Raw genomic sequence first — 19,505 nt, 5'->3', positions numbered from 1 at the left:
CCAGCTGCTGCAGGACTACATCTCCCATAATGCTCCTTCAGCTAAGGGGCTGGCTGAGGAGTATGGGAGATGTAGTCCTGCAGCAGCTGGAGGGCCGCAGTTTGAGAACCCCTGGCTTAATTCATCCACGTTGTCGCAGAACCATAGAATTGGAGGTAGATAAGAAGCACTCGGCCCATCCAGTCCGCCTGTTTTAAGGCTCAGACTTTATCCCCTTCTTTACTCTTTCGGCATTCTCGCACTTCGTTTCCTTAACCGTGATTCTCCTCTTTTTTACGTTTTCGCGCACCCGCACAAATGATGTTTTTTTTTTCTTCCAGGACAGATAGAGCTTTCTTCTGATAGTATTTTTAGATGTATAGTCTGATACACAGCATGAATAATCAACTAAAATACATATTTTGTATTAATTTTATGGTTTTTGGAAGTTACGAGACACAAAGCAAGCCAGGTCCGTTCCCTTTTCCGAAGATCGTGACCATCTCCCTAATATTGCGTGGGTCTCCCTTATCCCACCAAAACAGCCCTGACCCCTCGGGGCAGGGACTCCGCTCACGTGCCAAATGTAGGCGCTTTCGGCAGCGGACGGGGTCAGCACATGCACCCTGACCGGTCTGCGGGTACGCCGCCCCAAACTGCGACGCTCTGCGCGTTCCGGCAGCTTTCTATCAGAACCAGCATTAACTCTTTCAGCAATCTGACACAGGCAGCCTTCGCCCCCCCCCCCCCCCCCAGGTGAATCAATGAGCCTTGGCCGCCATGACCCTGTCACCGGTTCACCGCTTTTCCTTCCTTGGATCACTTTTGATCGGTACCGACCCCCGCAGACCATGAAGACCCCACAAGAGCTGCAGTTTTGGAGATGCGCTGACTTTAGTCGTCTGCCCTTGTCAAGGTCGCTCAGTTTTTTTCCACCAAACTTTCCATGCTTTTTAGGATTTCTTGACTAAATAAAGCAGCAAAGAAGCCTACCGCCACGTACCCAGCTGCATCTCTGGATCAGAGAAATACCCCGCGTGCATTTAACCCCGTAAGGACAATGGGTGGTCCCTGAACCCATTCAAAACAATGCACCTCGAGCCCGTACATGTACGGGCTGTCATTAAGGGGTTAAATCTATAGGGCAAACTTCACGACAAAACGATCGGTTTAGCTTTCTGGGATTTATTAAAACACAAAAAAAAAAAAAGGATACGTTTTCACAAGTATGGCAGCCTTTTGCTTTTCTCGTGCAGCCACAACTCCCATCAGCCTGGCTGTATTTTTTACTATTTTTATTATTTGTGTGTAAAGTTTTTTTTAGGGTCACGTTTACGTTTTAGTACACAGTAGCAGCCATTGTTTCTGCTCCATGCAGTCAAGGATCGTTGGTTTTTCACTCTACCAAGTCTTTCAGTAGATTTAGGGAGACGACAGAAAGCCCGGGGGCTTCACCATAACTTCAAAGACAAAGCGATCGGTATTGATAAAGAATACCAGCCCGTGTCAGTCTATAAGTTATATTGACATTTGGTTAAAGTGAAATAATATGAATCCATTTACATTACTTTCGCTCACACCGTGCCCCCCCTCCCATACCATACCAGCCAGTGCCAAAAATGACAATTACATAAGATGAAAGGCAAAGGGGTGTCTGAAATAAAGAGGGGTTGGAAGCTGGAAACAGTTCATGAAATTCTCAAGTTACTTTTTAGTTCTCAAATCTTCCTTTTTTGTTTTCTCCCAGCAAATCCACTTTAATAGCCAAAAGAATTCCCATGAAACGCGTCCAACGATGACATTCTAGACATCGCTGATCATGTAATAGGAAGTAGTTCTTATGAGCAGCGCGCGAGGGTAAAGGTTGATATTGGGGCCGTTAGCCGGAGCGCTGAATGTGAGTTCCAAAGCCGGGGCGCTTACAGCGAGAAACCGGGTAATCAAACTCAGTTCAATCTCCTCTTGTTCTGCTCCGGTAACACAAACTCCATCGTGTTCACCTTGGCCGTTAGTTCTGCCTCAGTGGCTTTCTAAAAGAAAGCAAAACAAGGCGTTAGGCGGGTGATTATAACGGCACCGGGTGATTATAACGGCACCGGGTGATTATAACGGCACCGGGTGATTATAACGGCACCGGCTGACCGGACCGCAGACCCCGCTTCCGCTTACCAGATCTCGCTTTGCTTCTTCAATCTTCACTTTAACAAGCGACGGGTTCTGAGAGAAGCAGAAACTTTGTTATTATTTAAATAACTGCCACAGTTTGCAGAATAAAAACTCTGAACGCAGGTAAAAAAATAGAGCACCCCTCGCTGCAATACCCCACCCCAACTTACCAATGCTTCCCCACACATCTTCCCTGTACTTCAGATTCCCTGGTGTCTAGTGGGGGCAGCCGGTGGACATTTGTGCACTGCACGTAGACAACCTCTGCTGCCTGTTAGTTCCACCGGGGCTTCTATGACTGAGCACCGGAAGGTCACGTCACGCCAGTGCTCCGTCATAGAAGCCGCGGCAGAAGTGCCGGCAGCAGCAGAGGTTGTCTGCGTGCATCGGGCAGACGTTCACCGGCTGCCAGGGAGAAGGAAGCAGGTGCACGCAGACAACGGCACTTCCTCTTGGGGCTTCTATGATGGCGCACCAGAAGGTCATGTGGTGCAAGCGCTCCTTCATAGAAGCCCCCAGAGGAAGTGCCCGCAGCAGTAGTGGCTGCCAGAGAGGAGGAGCTTATAATCGAGCAAATACGGTATTTAGAATTCATCCTCTCAACCTCACACTAACAAAATGTGGGAGAATAATTACCGGCGTTAAGTCCAGATAAGATTTCAGCTTCTCCTTCGTGACCGTGGATTGCTCTTTAAGTCCGGACAGCGTCTGAAAGAAAAGTGAAGAAGAAAAAAAAAACAAAACATGGGTTATTCCAGGTCTAAACTCTGTTCAGTATCCCCGATCTCCTACCCGCTCACACGAAGGTGCGCCTGCAGCGTGAACTTAATGGCATGCAGGTGACCCCTATGTTTATTCATCCAAAGGGGAAGGAGCAAAGGGATGAATCCTCAGGCACCACGAGACTAACTCAGATCCTCACCTGACGACGTGATACTTAACGTATTTTATATCTAAAGTCTATTCGGGGTCTATTCACTAAAGGGAGAGTTGACTTCACTACACATGTTCCAGTCTCAGTATTCCTCTTTTAGTTTGATTAACCCCTTCACGACCTTTGCCGGTTCAGGACCGTCATAACAAGAAGGTCACTAAATGACCTTTGACGGTCCTGAACCGTCAAAAAATTAAATAAGCTTAGAAAGTGATCAAGGATCACTTTCTTCGCTTAAACGGCCTTGCTGCAATGCCTCGATGTCGAGGCATTCAGCAAGGCCGAGATCGGCATCGGGGGCCATGTCTGGCCCCTCCCCGGGGCGTCAACAGCCGCCATACATTGTATGGCGGCGGACGCCCGTTTTAAAAGCGTTTAGGAGGCGATCAACGATCGCCTCCTAAACTTAAATGGTGTCGCTGGAATGCCTCGATCAGGAGGCATCCAGCGACACCAAACACTTACCTCTGGGTGGGCTGTGACCGCTCCGGAGAGCGGTCACAGCCGCCGCTGCCGGTGATCTTCGCCATCAAGCAAGATGGCGGCGGCCCTGGAAATAAAACAATAAAGACGAAAAAGTTCGCTAGAGGGTCTCCAGACCCTCTAGAGAACTGGCTCCACTTGCTGGTTGAATACAGGTACTGCATTCAACCATGCAAGTCAATGGAGCCCAGCTTTCTAATCACTATGTGATTAGTAAAATATTCAAAAAAAATAAAAATAAATAAAAAATGGAAAAAAAAATTTAAAAAAATGTGCTAACATTTAAAAATAATTATGCAGTGATGTCACTAGATGAACCATCCAGTACCAGCAAAATGTGTAAAAAAAATATAAAAAAAGTATTAAAAAAATAAAATAAAATTAAAAAATAAAGTTTATTATTTTGAGCAAGTGCTAAAATTTCTCAAAAATCTCAACAAAGAGTTAAAATAAAAGCACTTCAAATACCCAAGGGGTGTCTAATATATAAAAAAAATGGCTGATGGGGTAAATTGGAGTGGCCTAGCTCAAAGATAGGGCATAGGTACAGACTGACCAAAATGGAGAAAAAAAGCGCACTTCCCAAATGTGGCATTTTAAATCTGAAACAACCCGACAAACCCATGCATGTCGGGTATCACTGCACTCAGGAGATGTTCCTGAACACACATTGGCGTGTTGTTTGACAGTGGCATATACCAGGACCTGTATATCTATAACTAAAGTACAATTTGTGTGAAAAAAAAATAAAAAAAATTACTATTACAAAGTTTGACAAAGTGTAGTTCTATAATTGGTGCATGGAAAGGGTTAAAATAACAGCATTTGGAATACCCTGGGGTGTCTAGTTTTCAAAAATATATGGTTTGAATGGGTTAAATTGAGTTAACCGGCTTCAAAGATATTCCAAAGAGGAGAGGGAGGCACAATGACCAAATGACCACCTGAATTACGCATGCCCCAAAAGTAGCCTTTTACCAGCCAAACAATCTGACAAATCCATGCATGTGGGGTATCGCTGTACTCAGGAGATGTTGCTGAACACACATTGGGGTGTTGTTTGACAGTGGCATATACCAGCACCTGTATATCTATAACTAAAGTACAATTTGTGTGAAAAAAAAATAAAAAAAATTACTATTACAAAGTTTGACAAAGTGTAGTTGTATAATTGGTGCATGGAAAGGGTTAAAATAACAGCATTTGGAATACCCTGGGGTGTCTAGTTTTCAAAAATATATGGTTTGAATGGGTTAAATTGAGTTAACCGGCTTCAAAGATGTTCCAAAGAGGAGATGGAGGCAGACTGACCAGATTTGTTAAAAAAGATTTGGAAATCATAAAACGCTGCTTGTACTTATTGCCTTATAACTTACAAAAAACAGCAAAAAAACATAAAAACATTGGGTATTTCTAAACTCAGGACAAGTAGTAGAATCTATTTAGCTAGTTTTTTTACTTGCTTTTTTAGGTGAGTAAAAGATTTTTCAAATAAAAGTCATAAAATGTGTTTTTTTTTCAATTTTTCACCATGTTTTTTTAAATTTTTTTATAGTAAATAAGATGATACGATCAAAATAATGGTATCTGAAGAAAGCCCATCTTGTCCTGAAAAAAACAATATATAACTTATGTGGGTTCACTAAATGGGTGAGGAGAAAATTACAGCTGAACACAAGCACCACAAAAGTGTCAAAACAGCCTCGGTCCCACAGGGTACAAAACGAAAAATGAGCCCGGTCCTTAAGGGGTTAAGAAATCTGATATTGCAGAAGTAAATACTGTATGCGGGTTACCGCCATATCCTAATTCTCTCCAGGGTGTTTGGCCTTGGTTCAAGTTTCACGGTCTAAAAAAAAAAAATCCTCTTAATTTTTAGCGATACCTCACTCATCCTACACCTGCATGATGTCACACAGACGTACACACGCATGTAAAATACACACGTGTAAAATACCTCAGACAGCGAAACGAGACACCGATGGCTGAGCGAGTCCTCCATACCAGCAGCCGCAAGCTGGTCCTGCAAAACAGATGCTCGAAACGTCAACACAATATTGGGACTTATTTTATCTAAATCACAAGATTTTCTGTTCACATTGTTACATTTATATCACTAGCGTTCAAAAGTTTGGGGGTCACTCAGCTGTTTTCATGGAAAACAAGGACATTTCTGGCTGTAACATAATTACAAAAGGGTTTTCTAACCATCAATTAGCCTTTTAAACTTAAACTTGGATCAGCGAACACAACGTGCCATTGGAACCCAGAAGTGATGGGAGTGATAAAGGGCCATTGGAACCCAGAAGTGATGGGAGTGATAAAGGGCCATTGGAGCACAGGAGTGATGGGAGGGATAAAGGGCCATTGGAGCACAGGAGTGATGGGAGGGATAAAGGGCCATTGGGACCCAGGAGTGATGGGAGTGATAAAGGGCCATTGGGACACAGGAGTGATGGGAGTGATAAAGGGCCATTGGGACACAGGAGTGATGGGAGTGATAAAGGGCCTCTGTGTGCCTATGAAGAGATTCCATAAAAATCTGCCATTTCCGTCTGTGCTGGATTTCTGACCCATTTCATGTTATTTTAATGGACAAAATGCACTTAAGAAAAAACAAGGTGATTTCTAAGCGACCCCAAACTTTTGAACGGCAGTGTATATAAATCGTTTCACTCTATAAATTTGCCCAAACATGAGTTATTTATCTTTCAAACAGTAGAATAGGAATTACTTTAGGTCAATAAGCCGTCTTCTGTATGGTTTGCAGAAGGAGGAACACAGTCAGGGTAGAACAATTCCAAATAATCTAAACACAGTAAATCTCATTGTTGCAGATTTTAGTATTTATGTATTTTATGTATTCATTAAAAACTACCTATAACTGGGAGCTATGAGAACAAATCAGAAATGTAACAAAAGGAGAACATAATGGGGAGGAATGATCATGCAGACCCTGACCACAGGGAGTTATGGTGTCTGCTCCCGTGCTATACACGCAACGTTGTACAGTGTTAGCCATAGAAAGAGTTAATTTGGATTGTAAACTTTCCAGAGTATCTACGCATGTCGTAGGAATATAATAATATGCCTGATGGCCCAGATAGGCTTGAAAGCTTGCAATCTATTATACGTCGGACCTTGGTGACTGTTGCTCTAGTTGACAGGAGATGATTATATTTACCCGGGGTATTTCTGCAACTATTAATCTACCCTAACTAGTCACACGCTGCCGGGAAACTATAACCCGACTTACCCTGGCAGCCTGGATTTTGTATTTATATTCTTCTGATTTGTCTTTCAATTTCTTCATGTTTTGGGAACGGACATCAACTTTCGCCTTCTCAAAGCTGCACTGTTCTTCTGCTTTCTTCAGATCCCTTGAACAGAAAGGAAGAGACAGATATATTATATATTGTATATTGTATGTGTGTGCGGGGTCACTTAGCTAATCCAAGTTAACGTTTAAATAACTAATCGATCGATAGAAAACGCTTTTGAACAGAGATTGTGTTCTTAAAAACACTGTGCGATTATTAAAAATCTTGAACCATTCTACGCGGATGTTCTGCCCTCAGACCAGAAACGCATTAGGTAGGGCCTAGGGCAGCGGCCCCGAGCCGTCCCGTGTCTTCCTTAGTAACGAGCACCAGGATATGATGTTTTATTGTGGCTCATGGCGTCTAATCGGTTCATCTCTTTCAGGTATTTATTTTAAAGCTTTAAAAAGAAGTAAAAAACAAAAAAATAGAGAAAAGAGCAAAAAAAAAGACAAAGCGCGTCTTACATCTGCGGACGTCGGACACACAAGTCAGCAAAGTCAATTTGCGGCAGGCAATTAATTCACAGGGAACATCTATCTGTAACCTCGTATAGTGAATAGACATATAGAGTAAGTTAAGCGAATGCATGAGAGCGAATGAATGATGCCCTCAGGGTTTATACTTCTCTACAAAAGTAATGCAATCCAAAAAAACTGCTTTCTACTATCCCTCTCCGTGCGTCTGACCCCTCCACAAGAACAGCGTGGGTGTAACAGATCAAAAGCGAATCCGGTGCAAAGTTTAAAAAAAAAAAAAAGGTGGTCTTATTCCCATAGCAACCAGTGGAACACTCCAATCAGCAAAAACATTCCTCCTGGGTATTACAATGATAAGGCCATTTTAAGATTGTGTAACATAAATGCCTCTTCTGGAAAACACCTGCAGAGGCCTAATGAAATTCTAACAGAAGTATGACATTTTACAGCCTTGGAAAGAAAATTTGGCAATGATGTCATTAGTTAATAGGCAAATAGCCCACCTTCCACACGGAAGACTGGGGTTTGACTCCTTAACAGAGGAGTTGTTTTTAGATGTAATAAAAGGAAGTTCTACATTAGTGAAAGTGTGGTGGGTATGGGGAACAGCCTTTCAGTAGAAGTGGTAGAGGTCAATACAGTGCGCCATTTAAACATGCATGGGATCGGCACACGGCTCCTGAATCTAAGACGAGACCAACGACTGATTAAGGTTTGAGTCTTTACAGCAGGAGAAACGGGCGACTAGACGGGGCTCATCTGCTCATCATCTCCCGCTATCTAGAACAAAACAAAAAAAAATGGTGATTATTGCACTTACTCTTCTAAGGATTTTTCCAGCACTAAAGCCTCAGTCAGTTTTTTCCTCAAGTTGGTTAATTCTAACTCCATTTCTTCGTTGCTCGCCTCTATCGCCACCAGCTCCGCGCTCAGCTCATTCACAGCAGGGATGTAACTGGAGAGGAAGACATAACAGCGCAACTACGTCACCTAAAGTACCATATGAAACAGCAACTAAAGGAATGCGCTTTAATGGATCAGAAATCCAACGCAGACGGGGTTAATGCTGTAAATGATTATTGTAGCTGAAAACGGCCGATTTTTACTGGAATCTCTTCATAGGCGTACAGAGACCCTTTATCACTCCCATCACTCCTGTGTTCCAATGGCCCTTTATCACTCCCATCACTCCTGTGTTCCAATGGCCCTTTATCACTCCCATCGCTCCTGTATTCCAATGGCCCTTTATGACTCCCATCACTCCTGTGTCCCAATGGCCCTTTATCACTCCCATCGCTCCTGTATTCCAATGGCCCTTTATCACTCCTGTGTCCCAATGGCCCTTTATGACTCCCATCACTCCTGTGTCCCAATGGCCCTTTATCACTCCCATCGCTCCTGTATTCCAATGGCCCTTTATCACTCCTGTGTCCCAATGGCCCTTTATGACTCCCATCACTCCTGTGTCCCAATGGCCCTTTATCACTCCCATCACTCCTGTGCTCCAATGACACATTGTGTTTGCTGATCCAAGGTTAAGGCTAATTGATTGTTAGAAGACACTTTTGCAATTATGTTTCAGCCAGAAATTTAGAAAAGTGACCCCACACTTTTGAACGGGGTGTCTGGGTGCTGCCTCCTATTCTATCCCAGAATGCTGTATGTACGGCTGCAGCCCACCCAGCGGCCATGTTTGTAGCAGGGCCACCATTATCGGATGAATTCCTGTCCTAAAATCTGTCTTTTGGCCACTGCTCCTCCTCGAAGACTTCAGTGGGTCTCCTCATGGGTGGACCCTAGAAGATCCGGCCCTCCTTCGGCTTTGGAGGAAAGGAAAGGGCTGCATAGGCCCTTGTGGGAGTGCGGCCTCAGAAGACAAATATAGAGGACCCGGTATCTACCGGGGCCCTACCGCCTTTTGAGCACCAACCAAAATGTTTGTTCTCCCGACAACTGGGAAGCACAAGTCTTCATGGGGGGAGGGGGGGGAGCAGCCCATGGTGATGTCAGCACAGAAATGACCCCAAATCTTTGACATCAGCCACCATCACAGAAACCATGAAGGAAGCCCCCCCGTAAACACAGAGGTCCTTCCCCAATGGAAGCACCTTGTTTTGAGTGACAGGTCGCTACCGGTGCATCAGATAAAACAGTCCCCCTTGTTTAATTACTTTTGTTCCTTTTTTTATTTACGTTTTAGTATATTTTATATTCCTCATTTACTTAGAGGGTCTAAACGTTTGACCGCTGGGCTTTAATCTGTTAAATAAAAAAATAAAAAAAAAAAAAAAAAAATCAACAGAACTGTAAAACGTAAGATTTGAGGAAAAGCAACAGATCCATTTTAACCGGGTTACCTCACCAACGAGGAGTCCTTTAGTTCAAGGGCCAGACAGCTATCAACTAACTGATTGAGGTAGTTGTTGCCCATGCGCGAGAGGTTCATGTAGGAGGGACCCAGACTGTCTGAAAGCAGATCCTGCAGGCATTTTGCTGTAAAAAAAAAAAAAAAAAAAAAGAAAGAAAACGATACGAGGTCGGGTACAAAGCACGCAATCTGCCCCTCTGAGTTATAACCCCCCCCTGAACCTCCACAAGCCACCGACCTTCTGCTTGGACCTCCGCGGACTTCTGTTTTAGGTCCTGAGTGACCAGAGATAAATCCCGATCCCGCGTTTCATTCCACTCCGCCAGCTGGTACAAGATCTCTACGTTCCTGGAGTTTACTTCGTACTGCGGCACCGGCCGGTCGCCGTACATCTTCTTCAGCCAAGCGACAATCTGTCAGATGATAAAGTGAAAGACCCACATACATATATATATATATATATATATCTCAGTAACCATCAGGACGGACTCTGTTATTTTTAAGCTATTAAGCATGCAGGCGATCCATCACCTATATAAATACTGGAGAGAGTTCAGAGGACGGCGGCTAAAAGATCTCAATATATACAGCTTGGGAGAGAGAAGTGAGAGAAACATTTAGGTGCTGAACGTTAGAGCGAGAGGCCATAATCTAAAACTAGAAGCTCAGATGTCACATAAGGACGTTTTACTTCACTGAGAGGGTGGTAGATAAGTGGAACAGCCTCCCAGCAGAAGTGGTAGAGGGTAATACAGTGAGGGATTTAAACATGCTCCTGAATCTAAGACGAGACCAACGACTGATTAAGGTTTGAGTCTCTACAGCAGGACTAAACGGGCTGAACGCAGGGTCGACACAAGACCTCTTGCTGTCTGGGTCTGAAGATGAAATGCGATCCATTCCCACCCAAACCACATCATGATAATTAAAACAAAAATGAGTATAAAAGGGGGGTATTTCCATAGGTCGCTGGGATCTGGACTGCTCTGTGATTGGTTTGATATGCCCATGATGTCACTGCGCACACCCACGCGAGAGCCCGACCGCCAATCGCTGGGCACGATCCTTGGAGGAGGAGAAGCTCGCACGGTGCGAGGCGATGGCAGCGCCTGAAAGAACATGCCTTGGGGCCGCAAAATGACGCACGGGGCCCCATGGACCCACATAAGGGCCAGATCCGGACCAACGGATCTGCCATTAAATTCTTTGTTTCTATAGCTTATGATGTTAGGAAACGCGCCCAACACCGTCCACAGTGACACTACCGCTATATATACACTCATTATATATATATATATATATATATACACACACACACACACACAAAATGCTTATTGTACCTGAAAGGGTTAGGTTCCAGATCGGGACGCACTGCTCGCTACTTCCTGCGTTGGTGCAAAACTGCCCCGGCAGGTTGTAAAGGTGCGAACCGTGAGATCCGATTGGCCAATGAATAAAACAGCAAGGAGAACACTAAACACATGAGTTTACAATCCAACAACACGTTACGGTGCGAGGAGATGTATACGGCACGGAAAGGCAAAAGACTGTATTCAATGTCATACTTTAGACATAAATGCTGATACTGCAGCAATATGGCGATACCCTGTCTTTATATGTATGTATATGTACACACACGCCACATAGGTCTCTAATATAGTGGATAATGTATTTAGTAACAGCTATTATATTAGAGACTCATGTGGCGTGTCTGGGAAAATATATATCACGCATGTATTGCATATGCCAGGAGTCCTGGTCACGTGACCCCACCTCATTATTACCTTGGTGCTCTTGTCTTCCATCCCCCCGACCGTACTTCGTTCCCCGGCTCGCGCCAGAACTTCAATGGGCACGTGACGAAAAGAGCAGCGAATCAGAAACCACCTTCGCCACAAGCTCGAGCCAACGGATGGTCCAATAGGCTGAGAGGCTGTCAAGCGAGCTATCCTTGCGATTACGCCATATTGCTGGAGGCACGTACTCTATGACCGAGTACAGATTTCGCAAAATCAGGAGGCCTGCGCCGGAACATGTTATTTTTCGGCTAAAAATCACATAACTTTATTACATTGGTAAAATTCTATTTAGGGAGGAACTGTTCTACTGACAGTGACGAGCGCTTAATTTGGGAACATTTTTATAACCTGCGACTGCTCGCAACTGTCAATAATGACATCCAGGGAATGCCGATCAGTGGCGTCACTTCCGGGAACGCGGACACTTCCTGCTGCATTAATAACCGCGTTCCCACAGTTTGTTGCTAGGCGCTGTCTGCCAACCTGGTCGGTCATGGTGGCATTAAACATGTGAAAAGCCTGCCCCATGACTTTGCTTTATACAGCAGCTGGTAAAGTAGTCAGAGACAATATGGCAGGGGGGCGGTGTGCTTTGTGCTCTACAGTAGACATGTCATTCCCCAGTACAGCTTTAGTGCTGCGTTGCTCCTCGATGGATGTAAAACAGAGTAATAAAGTTCTATTCTATCCCACGTACTCTACATGGCAACTGTAACACCCAACCAAATTTGTATCTGGGGGGGAAAAAAGTGTCCAACACGGTCACGCTACCGTAAAGCAAATCCTCGCTGTGGGACACAAAGCAGAACTTCAAAGACAGTCGGCTGCTCAGTCACACCCCAGGACTGGAAACAATACCCGCAATGATCGCCCCAATTTCTCTGGTGTCTTCCTTGTACATATGGTGTGCATGCGCGATCACCACATAGGTTGTTCTACATGCTGGCAGATCAGACCCATCGAACCCGTCTAGTCAGCCCGTTAAGACTTACACCTTAATCAGTCGTGGGTCTCGTCTTAGATTCAGGAGCCGTATGTCTATCCCATGCATGTTTAAATCCCCTCGCTGTATTACCTTCTACCACTTCTGCTGGGAGGCTGTTCCACTTATCTATCAACCACACAGTAAAGTAAAACATTAGATCTACATATGACTGATGCTACTAGACTATCTGTGTTTTCTGCTTTTTAAAAACAGAATCTGATGGCAGAAAAGACACAATAAACCCACCTTCTTCACCCGTGCACAAAAAAAACCCTCAATATTTTAGCAGATTCTTAATATTGTTTTATATAGCGCCATCATATTCTGCAGCGCTGTACAATGGGATGCAGGCAAATGCGTAATAGGGGGGCTTTTAATTTACAAAGCGAACAGCATGTGAATTTAAAACTACCCCCCCAGTTTCCATAAGCATTAACGTGCTGGGGCTGGAGTGTGACGTGCTGTATACAGCTGGATCTATCTAGATCACTTTGTGAGAAAATAATTTAATAAATAACTTATTATGATCATTTGGAGAAAGTGATCATCCTAGATTCCCTGGGTGATTGACAGCTGTCTTCTCCAATAGGCTCTGTGCCAGCTGCGCGACCTCCATACAACCAACAGTGTCCTGTCAATGACAAGTCTTCCACAGGCAGCGTGTGTGTTCCTGTCAATAAAGTTCGCTGTAAAGAAGTGCCGGCTTCGGGGCGTGGCGTACAGTGGGCGGGGTTGACCTTCCCTACACTAGCTCGCAGCCGGACCGCCATTTTTCCAGTCTGCGCGGAGAGGCGGACACAGGACATCTTCTTCAGCAACCATCGTTCAATTCCAGCTGTGACCTCTTACCGCCGACATGCTGTCAGTCCGCGTAGCCACCACCCTTGCTCGCACCCTGCCTCGCCAGGCAGGAGTGGTAAGTTTCCAGTGCAGGGCCCCGCTTCAGAGGCCTCGGCTCACCGCGTACACGGTTTGGGCCCGGTTCCCTCTCGCCATGCTTCTCCGTTAACCGTGGTTTACCCGGTTCACTGGCTTCACTCGGGGGGGGACTGTATGACCGCCATACGCTCTGTAGGCCATTTCAGCTTGAGAAGCCCTGACTGCAGCCTGGTTTCCGCTCTGTCCTGTGAAGGTCATCGTGGGCCCCTGGACGCCGTGTCATTGTGCAAAGTAGGGACCCTTCTTGTTGGATGCGCCGGGCTGTTAATTGAACTTCCCTCTGTGAATGGGATGCCGAGGCCCTGCTCTGAGTGACAGCTCTGCCCTTCAGCGCGCATCCGGGCATCTGACAGACAGTCATTGTGCAGCTGCAGCGTGGCCTGTGGAGGCTGGGCTTCCCCCGCACTCCCTGAGCTCTGCCGCGGGGATCACTCTGCGGATTATGGGGCATTTTCTTTATCATACACAGCAGCATGGCTTTGGAAGGGTTAACATGTGTGTGTCATGTAAAAGAGCCACAGAGCGTGTGTCTGACAGCCCTCCATGGGGTATATGTAATGTGTCATATGTATGTGCTGGTGTGCGTGCATATGTGTGTATGTATATAGCTGTGCGGATAGCAGTCATTCCAGATCTACTCCGGATCGGCGATTCAGTTACCCGGGGCGGTTTCTCTGAGCTGAGATTCTCTTTAAGGTGTACGATTAGAGCGTCTAATAAGCTGAGTCCAGAACCCCCGACGCTCTCGTTCCGTAGCCGTCCGCGTCTTGCCTCGCGCTCTTGCCCTTGATAAGTCCTCCTTACCCTTGACCTTAACTTATGGACTTCAGTAGCCGCTGTTTGTTGAATTTTTGTAGCTTTCCTGGGCTAGTGTCATGCAACAATTGTTTTTGACTCTGTACACTTTTTTTGTTTTTAGGTGTCCAAGAAGGCCCTTGGGGCAGCTTTTGTTGCTACAAGGAACCTCCATGCCTCCGGAGCATGGCTTCAAAAGACCGGTGAGTGTTTAACGGTGATTTGGCTCTGATCTCCACCTGCCGTCTCCGCAGGTTGTAGGAGCCGATTAACTTTGTGAGGAAGAATCCTTCTCGAATCTTAAATCTATAATGGTATCAAGTCGTCTTCTTTGCTTTGTTCCCGTGTGACGGCGTTCCTTTTTAATGTTCTCTAAAAATCCCTGCCGTTCCTTACTACAGGGACTGCCGAAGTGTCCTCCATCCTGGAAGAGCGCATCCTCGGTGCCGACATCAGCGCTGACCTAGAGGAGACCGGACGCGTGCTTTCCATCGGTGACGGTATTGCCCGTGTCTACGGCCTCAGGAACGTCCAGGCAGAGGAGATGGTGGAGTTCTCCTCTGGACTGAAGGTAGAGCCTTCTCGTTAGCTGTAGACCGGTAATGACCACGGCTTCTGCTGGATAACATTCAGGCTGCGGAAGCTGTATGGACTGTAGCTGATAGCCAAGCGTCTGGTGACGGGTCTCTAGACTGGTGATGGCTTCCTAGACTGTTTAAGGCCTGTGTATGGCTGATCTTGCTGTGCGGTTCTCTAGATGGTTCTTTATAACGCAGGACACCGAGTCTTACATCGGTTCAGCTTACGGGCGCCGTTATTTTTCAACCTATTCACAGCTCTGATCTCCGTTGAAATGTCTGTTTCCCTTCAGCTTTACATGTTAAAGGAATCGGGCTTCAGCAGACTGAAACAAAACCCCTTTATCTGAAACTGATTCTGGGTGTCTGAAATTTAAAACAAGTTAATGCTGGCGTCCCAAGATCTTAGCAGTGACTTTAGGGGTGCTGTGTGGCTAATTGTACCTGGCCGTCAGTGCAAGTACTTCTGCCCATTCCCCTTCTCTGGATATTTCATTTGTAGCCTGTGATAATAGTAATCGTGATGCTTTTATGCCCTTTGGAACTTCTGTATCGATGTTTCTTTATCTTGGTGTAAAACGAGTTGCAGTGTAGCACCTTTACGCAAACTAGAATTGACATGGTTCATTGCATCATTGATGGCAGCTTGGCTTTGGCTCATTTATGGCTTTTCCTCGTCCCCCCAGGGCATGTCCTTGAACTTGGAGCCTGACAACGTTGGTGTTGTGGTGTTCGGTAACGACAAACTCATCAAGGAAGGTGATATTGTGAAGAGAACTGGAGCTATCGTGGATGTACCTGTAGGCGAAGAGCTTCTTGGCCGTGTTGTGGATGCCCTGGGTAATGTCATTGATGGCAAGGTCAGTATATGTATTGCTGCCCACCATTTCTTGATCCCTTGCTTTTTAATTTGGTTCTGGGGGGGAGGCTAAATCCTTATGGCTTAAATACCCCTGTACTGCTCTAACTTACCGGACAATGACTTCTGATAAACTGCTTCCCAATCTGCATCTAACATCTACTACCTGCTTTCCTAAAGGGCCCTCTTGGCGCAAAGATCCGTAGGAGAGTAGGTCTGAAGGCCCCAGGAATTATTCCCCGTATCTCTGTGCGGGAGCCCATGCAGACTGGTATTAAGGCTGTGGACAGTCTGGTGCCCATCGGCCGTGGCCAGCGTGAGCTTATCATCGGAGACAGGCAGACCGGGTAAGATTGGCTTCATCCTGATATAGATCTTGCATGTGAAGGAAAGGCTGGCGAAGGCTAGCTAAGTTTTAACTTCTAACACATGGTCTGTCTGTACAGAAAAACCTCAATTGCTATTGACACAATCATCAATCAGAAGAGGTTCAACGAGGGCACCGATGAGAAGAAGAAACTGTACTGTATCTACGTTGCCATCGGTCAGAAGAGGTCCACAGTGGCTCAGCTTGTCAAGAGGCTGACTAATGCAGGTATTGTGCTATTAGCTGTCGGTAAAGGAGACTTGTGGGGCTTCCTACATTCTGAGGCCAAGCTGCGTGACTTTGTTAGCAAGGTCTTGGCACAGCAATACATATTTGACAGTCTGAGCCATGCATGACTGATATCAAGCTTTTAAAATCTGGCACGTGGGGTTAAAAATTCACCTTCTACTTCTGCAGATGCCATGAAGTACACCATCGTGGTGTCCGCCACAGCTTCTGATGCTGCTCCACTGCAGTACCTGGCCCCATACTCCGGCTGCTCCATGGGAGAGTACTTCAGAGACAACGGAAAGCACGCCCTGATCATCTATGACGATTTATCCAAACAGGTAAGGCTTTTGTGAAACATGCAACGTTTGCTTTGTTGTAACGGTCGGAGTCGACGTGGTTTCTTTGACTGTTACCAAGTGGCTTTGGTTGCTTAAATCTAAACACATTGACTCAAAATGAGGTTCCTCCTCCTTCCACTGCCTGAAGATACTTGGCTGTAAATAGGTTTCTGACTCTCCTCTTTATATATGCAGGCTGTGGCTTACCGTCAGATGTCTCTGCTGCTGCGTCGTCCCCCGGGCCGTGAGGCTTACCCCGGTGATGTCTTCTATCTGCACTCCCGTCTGCTGGAAAGAGCAGCTAAAATGAATGACCACTTCGGAGGCGGCTCCCTGACTGCTCTCCCTGTCATCGAAACTCAGGCCGGCGATGTGTCCGCTTATATTCCAACAAATGTCATCTCCATTACCGATGGACAGGTAAGACCTGGCTGCAAAAGGAATATCTTAGTGGCTTATTATGGTTTCCCTGTTTAATTAAAGTTCCCTTTTCCTCTTAGATTTTCTTGGAAACTGAGCTGTTCTACAAGGGTATCCGACCTGCCATCAACGTCGGTCTGTCTGTGTCCCGTGTAGGTTCAGCTGCTCAGACCAGAGCCATGAAGCAGGTAAGTTGCTATTTACTTACATATAGGCAACATACTCCCCGTGATCTTAGTTTGCAGTGGCTTTTTCATACAACTTAAATGTTGTTGTGTTTGTTGTATGTGGATCTCAATATAAAGGCCTAAAACAACCTGTAGACAAATATAACCAAGATCTGATACACAAATGACTTTTTTTTTTTTTTTTTTTTTTTTTTTTTTTTTTACTTGGCCTTCACTTCCCAAAGTAGCCTGACCTTTAAAGCAATATGGCTGCTGTTTCACGCTCTTCTATAGAAATGTCCCTTAATGCTGTATCCGTTACTTAGCTACTGTACTGTTCTCCTACAGGTGGCCGGTACCATGAAGCTGGAGCTGGCCCAGTACCGTGAGGTCGCTGCTTTCGCCCAGTTCGGTTCTGATTTGGATGCTGCCACTCAACAGCTCCTGAACCGCGGTGTGCGTTTAACTGAGCTGCTGAAGCAGGGACAGTACGGTAAGCCGAAGGCAGAATACCCGGCGGCGGTAACACCGGTTTGCAGACGGTTGTGTTTAATGAGCCGTGCTTATGATTATCTTTCTCCCAGATCCCATGGCCATTGAGGAGCAGGTCACCGTTATCTATGCTGGTGTGAGAGGCCATCTGGATAAGATGGAGCCCAACAAGATCACAAAATTCGAGAATGCTTTCCTTTCTCACATCAAGAGCCAGCACCAGGATCTTCTTGCCACCATCAGGTATATAACACAATATTCTATACCAGCGGGATCAATCTTTACTCCTCGGTTTAATGTTATGTACGGAACGGTGCAGGCTTCATTCTGACGAGTGGTCAAATCTGCAAGAAACGACGTTCCTGCTTGTTAATCTGCTGTTTTTTCTATAAAAGTCTCAACTCTGCAGCAAGTATCCTAGAACCTTGTGATGAAGAATAGAATGTCTATGGAGGAGAGACTTTAGCATTACTATAACGTATTGGTTCAGTTTGGTGTTTAAAGCTATGAATTGTAATTTTCCTCTTCAGTTTGTCTCGTGTGTTCGCTGCCCAGACCAAGTTCTGCAACTTTTACTGACTTTAATGTCGCAAACTAAGTGTTCTTCATGACCACCATGTGATCCATTACTAAGACTGTATTACGATCTAGAATAGCATTTTAGGTTCTCTAGTGTTTGCTGAACTTGTTTAATTGTACAAAGTGTGAAACCACATTGGTTGAATCTAGTATAACGTATCTGCTGTCCGAATTTAACTCCTGCTTCTTATCCTCATCCCAGGACCGACGGAAAGATCACCGAGCAGACTGACGCCAAGCTGAAAGAAATCGTCGTGAACTTCCTCTCCACATTCGACGCATAAACGCCCGACTCCAGCACTGTTTTTTGATGTCCACGTTCCTGCTTGGTCTCTGGTTCCATTTGAGCTAAACTTATTGAAGCACTTGTGCTTTTAATGTACAGAATTTTCTCTAAAGGAGAGTAAAGTGTCCCATAAAAACAAAACAAAACACGTTTTTGTAGTGTGGTTTTCTTACACGCGTTGGCTCCTTTACCGCGGACACTAACATATAGGTTCAAGGTTTACATGCTGAATGTAGATTCGGTGCGTTTCATTGACTTTCTGCGCAATAAAGCACTTCCGTGGAGCAACGCATGGTGTCTAGAGGTTGTGCAATTATACATATGAACCATAATCACAGGATTTATCACTAATACATGCATAAGCTGTCCACATGCCGTCTGAGAGGAAAAATACCCCTTTGGCCCTTCTGATGGATAGGCATCAAAGGGCAATTACACTCAATATAAATGGATGCAGCTTCAGCTTCCCTGCGTTAGTCTGTGGGCATCTTCTGCATGACTCTGTGGTTTTTGAGGCTAGCAGGGAAGCTGAAAACATCCCGCTCTGGCAGATATAACCCAGTGCTTTGTACAGGGCTCCGCGTGTTGGTGGCGGGTTTGAGGGAAATGTGTATCGGGCGGGCCATTAATGTGTAAATCCGGCTCTACAAACTATATGGTTTTGACCCATACATGCGTCCTGAAAGACACTTTGGACGAACTAAGATACTAAGTAATTGGGACCTATCAGTAAATACAGTGATCGGCCAAAACATACATATAAACGTGTACTCCAATCCCCCATAACATGACCGCTGCCTGCTCAGGTGGAGAACACGGATAATCTTGTATCATGGCACCCCTGAGTGGCATCTTTTGGGCAGCAATGGTGCGTCCTCGTAGTTGATGTGTTAGAAGCAGGAGCAACGGGCAGCGTAAGCGTCTGGTTGGCTTTGACGAGG

General features: G+C 45.5%; 2 protein-coding genes across 3 annotated transcripts; one reads left to right on the top strand and one right to left on the bottom strand.

Annotated features, from left to right (window-relative positions):
• Positions 1 to 1,925: 1,925 nt before the first annotated feature.
• On the bottom strand, positions 1,926 to 11,534 carry LOC149280885 (HAUS augmin-like complex subunit 1). The gene is made up of 9 exons (XM_089499988.1): positions 11,514 to 11,534; positions 9,968 to 10,142; positions 9,719 to 9,854; positions 8,182 to 8,316; positions 6,819 to 6,942; positions 5,520 to 5,585; positions 2,782 to 2,853; positions 2,149 to 2,196; positions 1,926 to 2,009 (listed from the first exon to the last, which is right to left on the bottom strand). The coding sequence occupies exons 1-9, from the start codon at positions 11,532 to 11,534 to the stop codon at positions 1,926 to 1,928; spliced, it is 861 nt and encodes a 286-aa protein (XP_089356114.1).
• Positions 11,535 to 13,369: 1,835 nt separating this feature from the next.
• LOC149280884 (ATP synthase F(1) complex subunit alpha, mitochondrial-like) lies at positions 13,370 to 18,562 on the top strand. 2 transcript variants are annotated; one of them, XM_089499970.1, is made up of 12 exons: positions 13,370 to 13,429; positions 14,372 to 14,450; positions 14,649 to 14,818; positions 15,512 to 15,619; positions 15,865 to 16,031; positions 16,131 to 16,279; positions 16,469 to 16,620; positions 16,816 to 17,040; positions 17,121 to 17,228; positions 17,556 to 17,700; positions 17,792 to 17,942; positions 18,481 to 18,562. In XM_089499970.1, the coding sequence occupies exons 1-12, from the start codon at positions 13,370 to 13,372 to the stop codon at positions 18,560 to 18,562; spliced, it is 1,596 nt and encodes a 531-aa protein (XP_089356096.1). The 2 variants fall into 2 exon arrangements, with proteins under 2 accessions (XP_089356096.1, XP_089356094.1); XM_089499968.1 differs by having other exon boundaries at positions 15,512 to 15,685.
• Positions 18,563 to 19,505: the final 943 nt, after the last annotated feature.

This window comes from Sceloporus occidentalis, unplaced genomic scaffold, assembly GCF_023333645.1.
Source record: "Sceloporus occidentalis isolate IW3139 unplaced genomic scaffold, rSceOcc1.0.p SCAF_144, whole genome shotgun sequence".
Classification (NCBI taxonomy): domain Eukaryota; kingdom Metazoa; phylum Chordata; class Lepidosauria; order Squamata; family Phrynosomatidae; genus Sceloporus; species Sceloporus occidentalis.
Note: the sequence above shows the minus strand (reverse complement) of the source record. Positions and strands in the feature narration are given on the sequence as shown.

Excerpts from the sequence above, each read along its gene's own strand:
- LOC149280885 (XM_089499988.1), bottom strand. The coding sequence starts at position 11,534 with ATGGAAGACAAGAGCACCAAG. Across the intron at positions 2,854-5,519 it reads GTCTCGTTTCGCTGTCTGAG|ACGCTGTCCGGACTTAAAGA; the intron begins GTATTTTACACG and ends CTTTTCTTTCAG. Across the intron at positions 2,197-2,781 it reads CTTATCTGGACTTAACGCCG|AACCCGTCGCTTGTTAAAGT; the intron begins GTAATTATTCTC and ends TGCTTCTCTCAG.
- LOC149280884 (XM_089499968.1), top strand. The coding sequence starts at position 13,370 with ATGCTGTCAGTCCGCGTAGCCACCACCCTTGCTCGCACCCTGCCTCGC. Across the intron at positions 14,451-14,648 it reads AGCATGGCTTCAAAAGACCG|GGACTGCCGAAGTGTCCTCC; the intron begins GTGAGTGTTTAA and ends TCCTTACTACAG. Across the intron at positions 16,032-16,130 it reads ATCGGAGACAGGCAGACCGG|AAAAACCTCAATTGCTATTG; the intron begins GTAAGATTGGCT and ends CTGTCTGTACAG.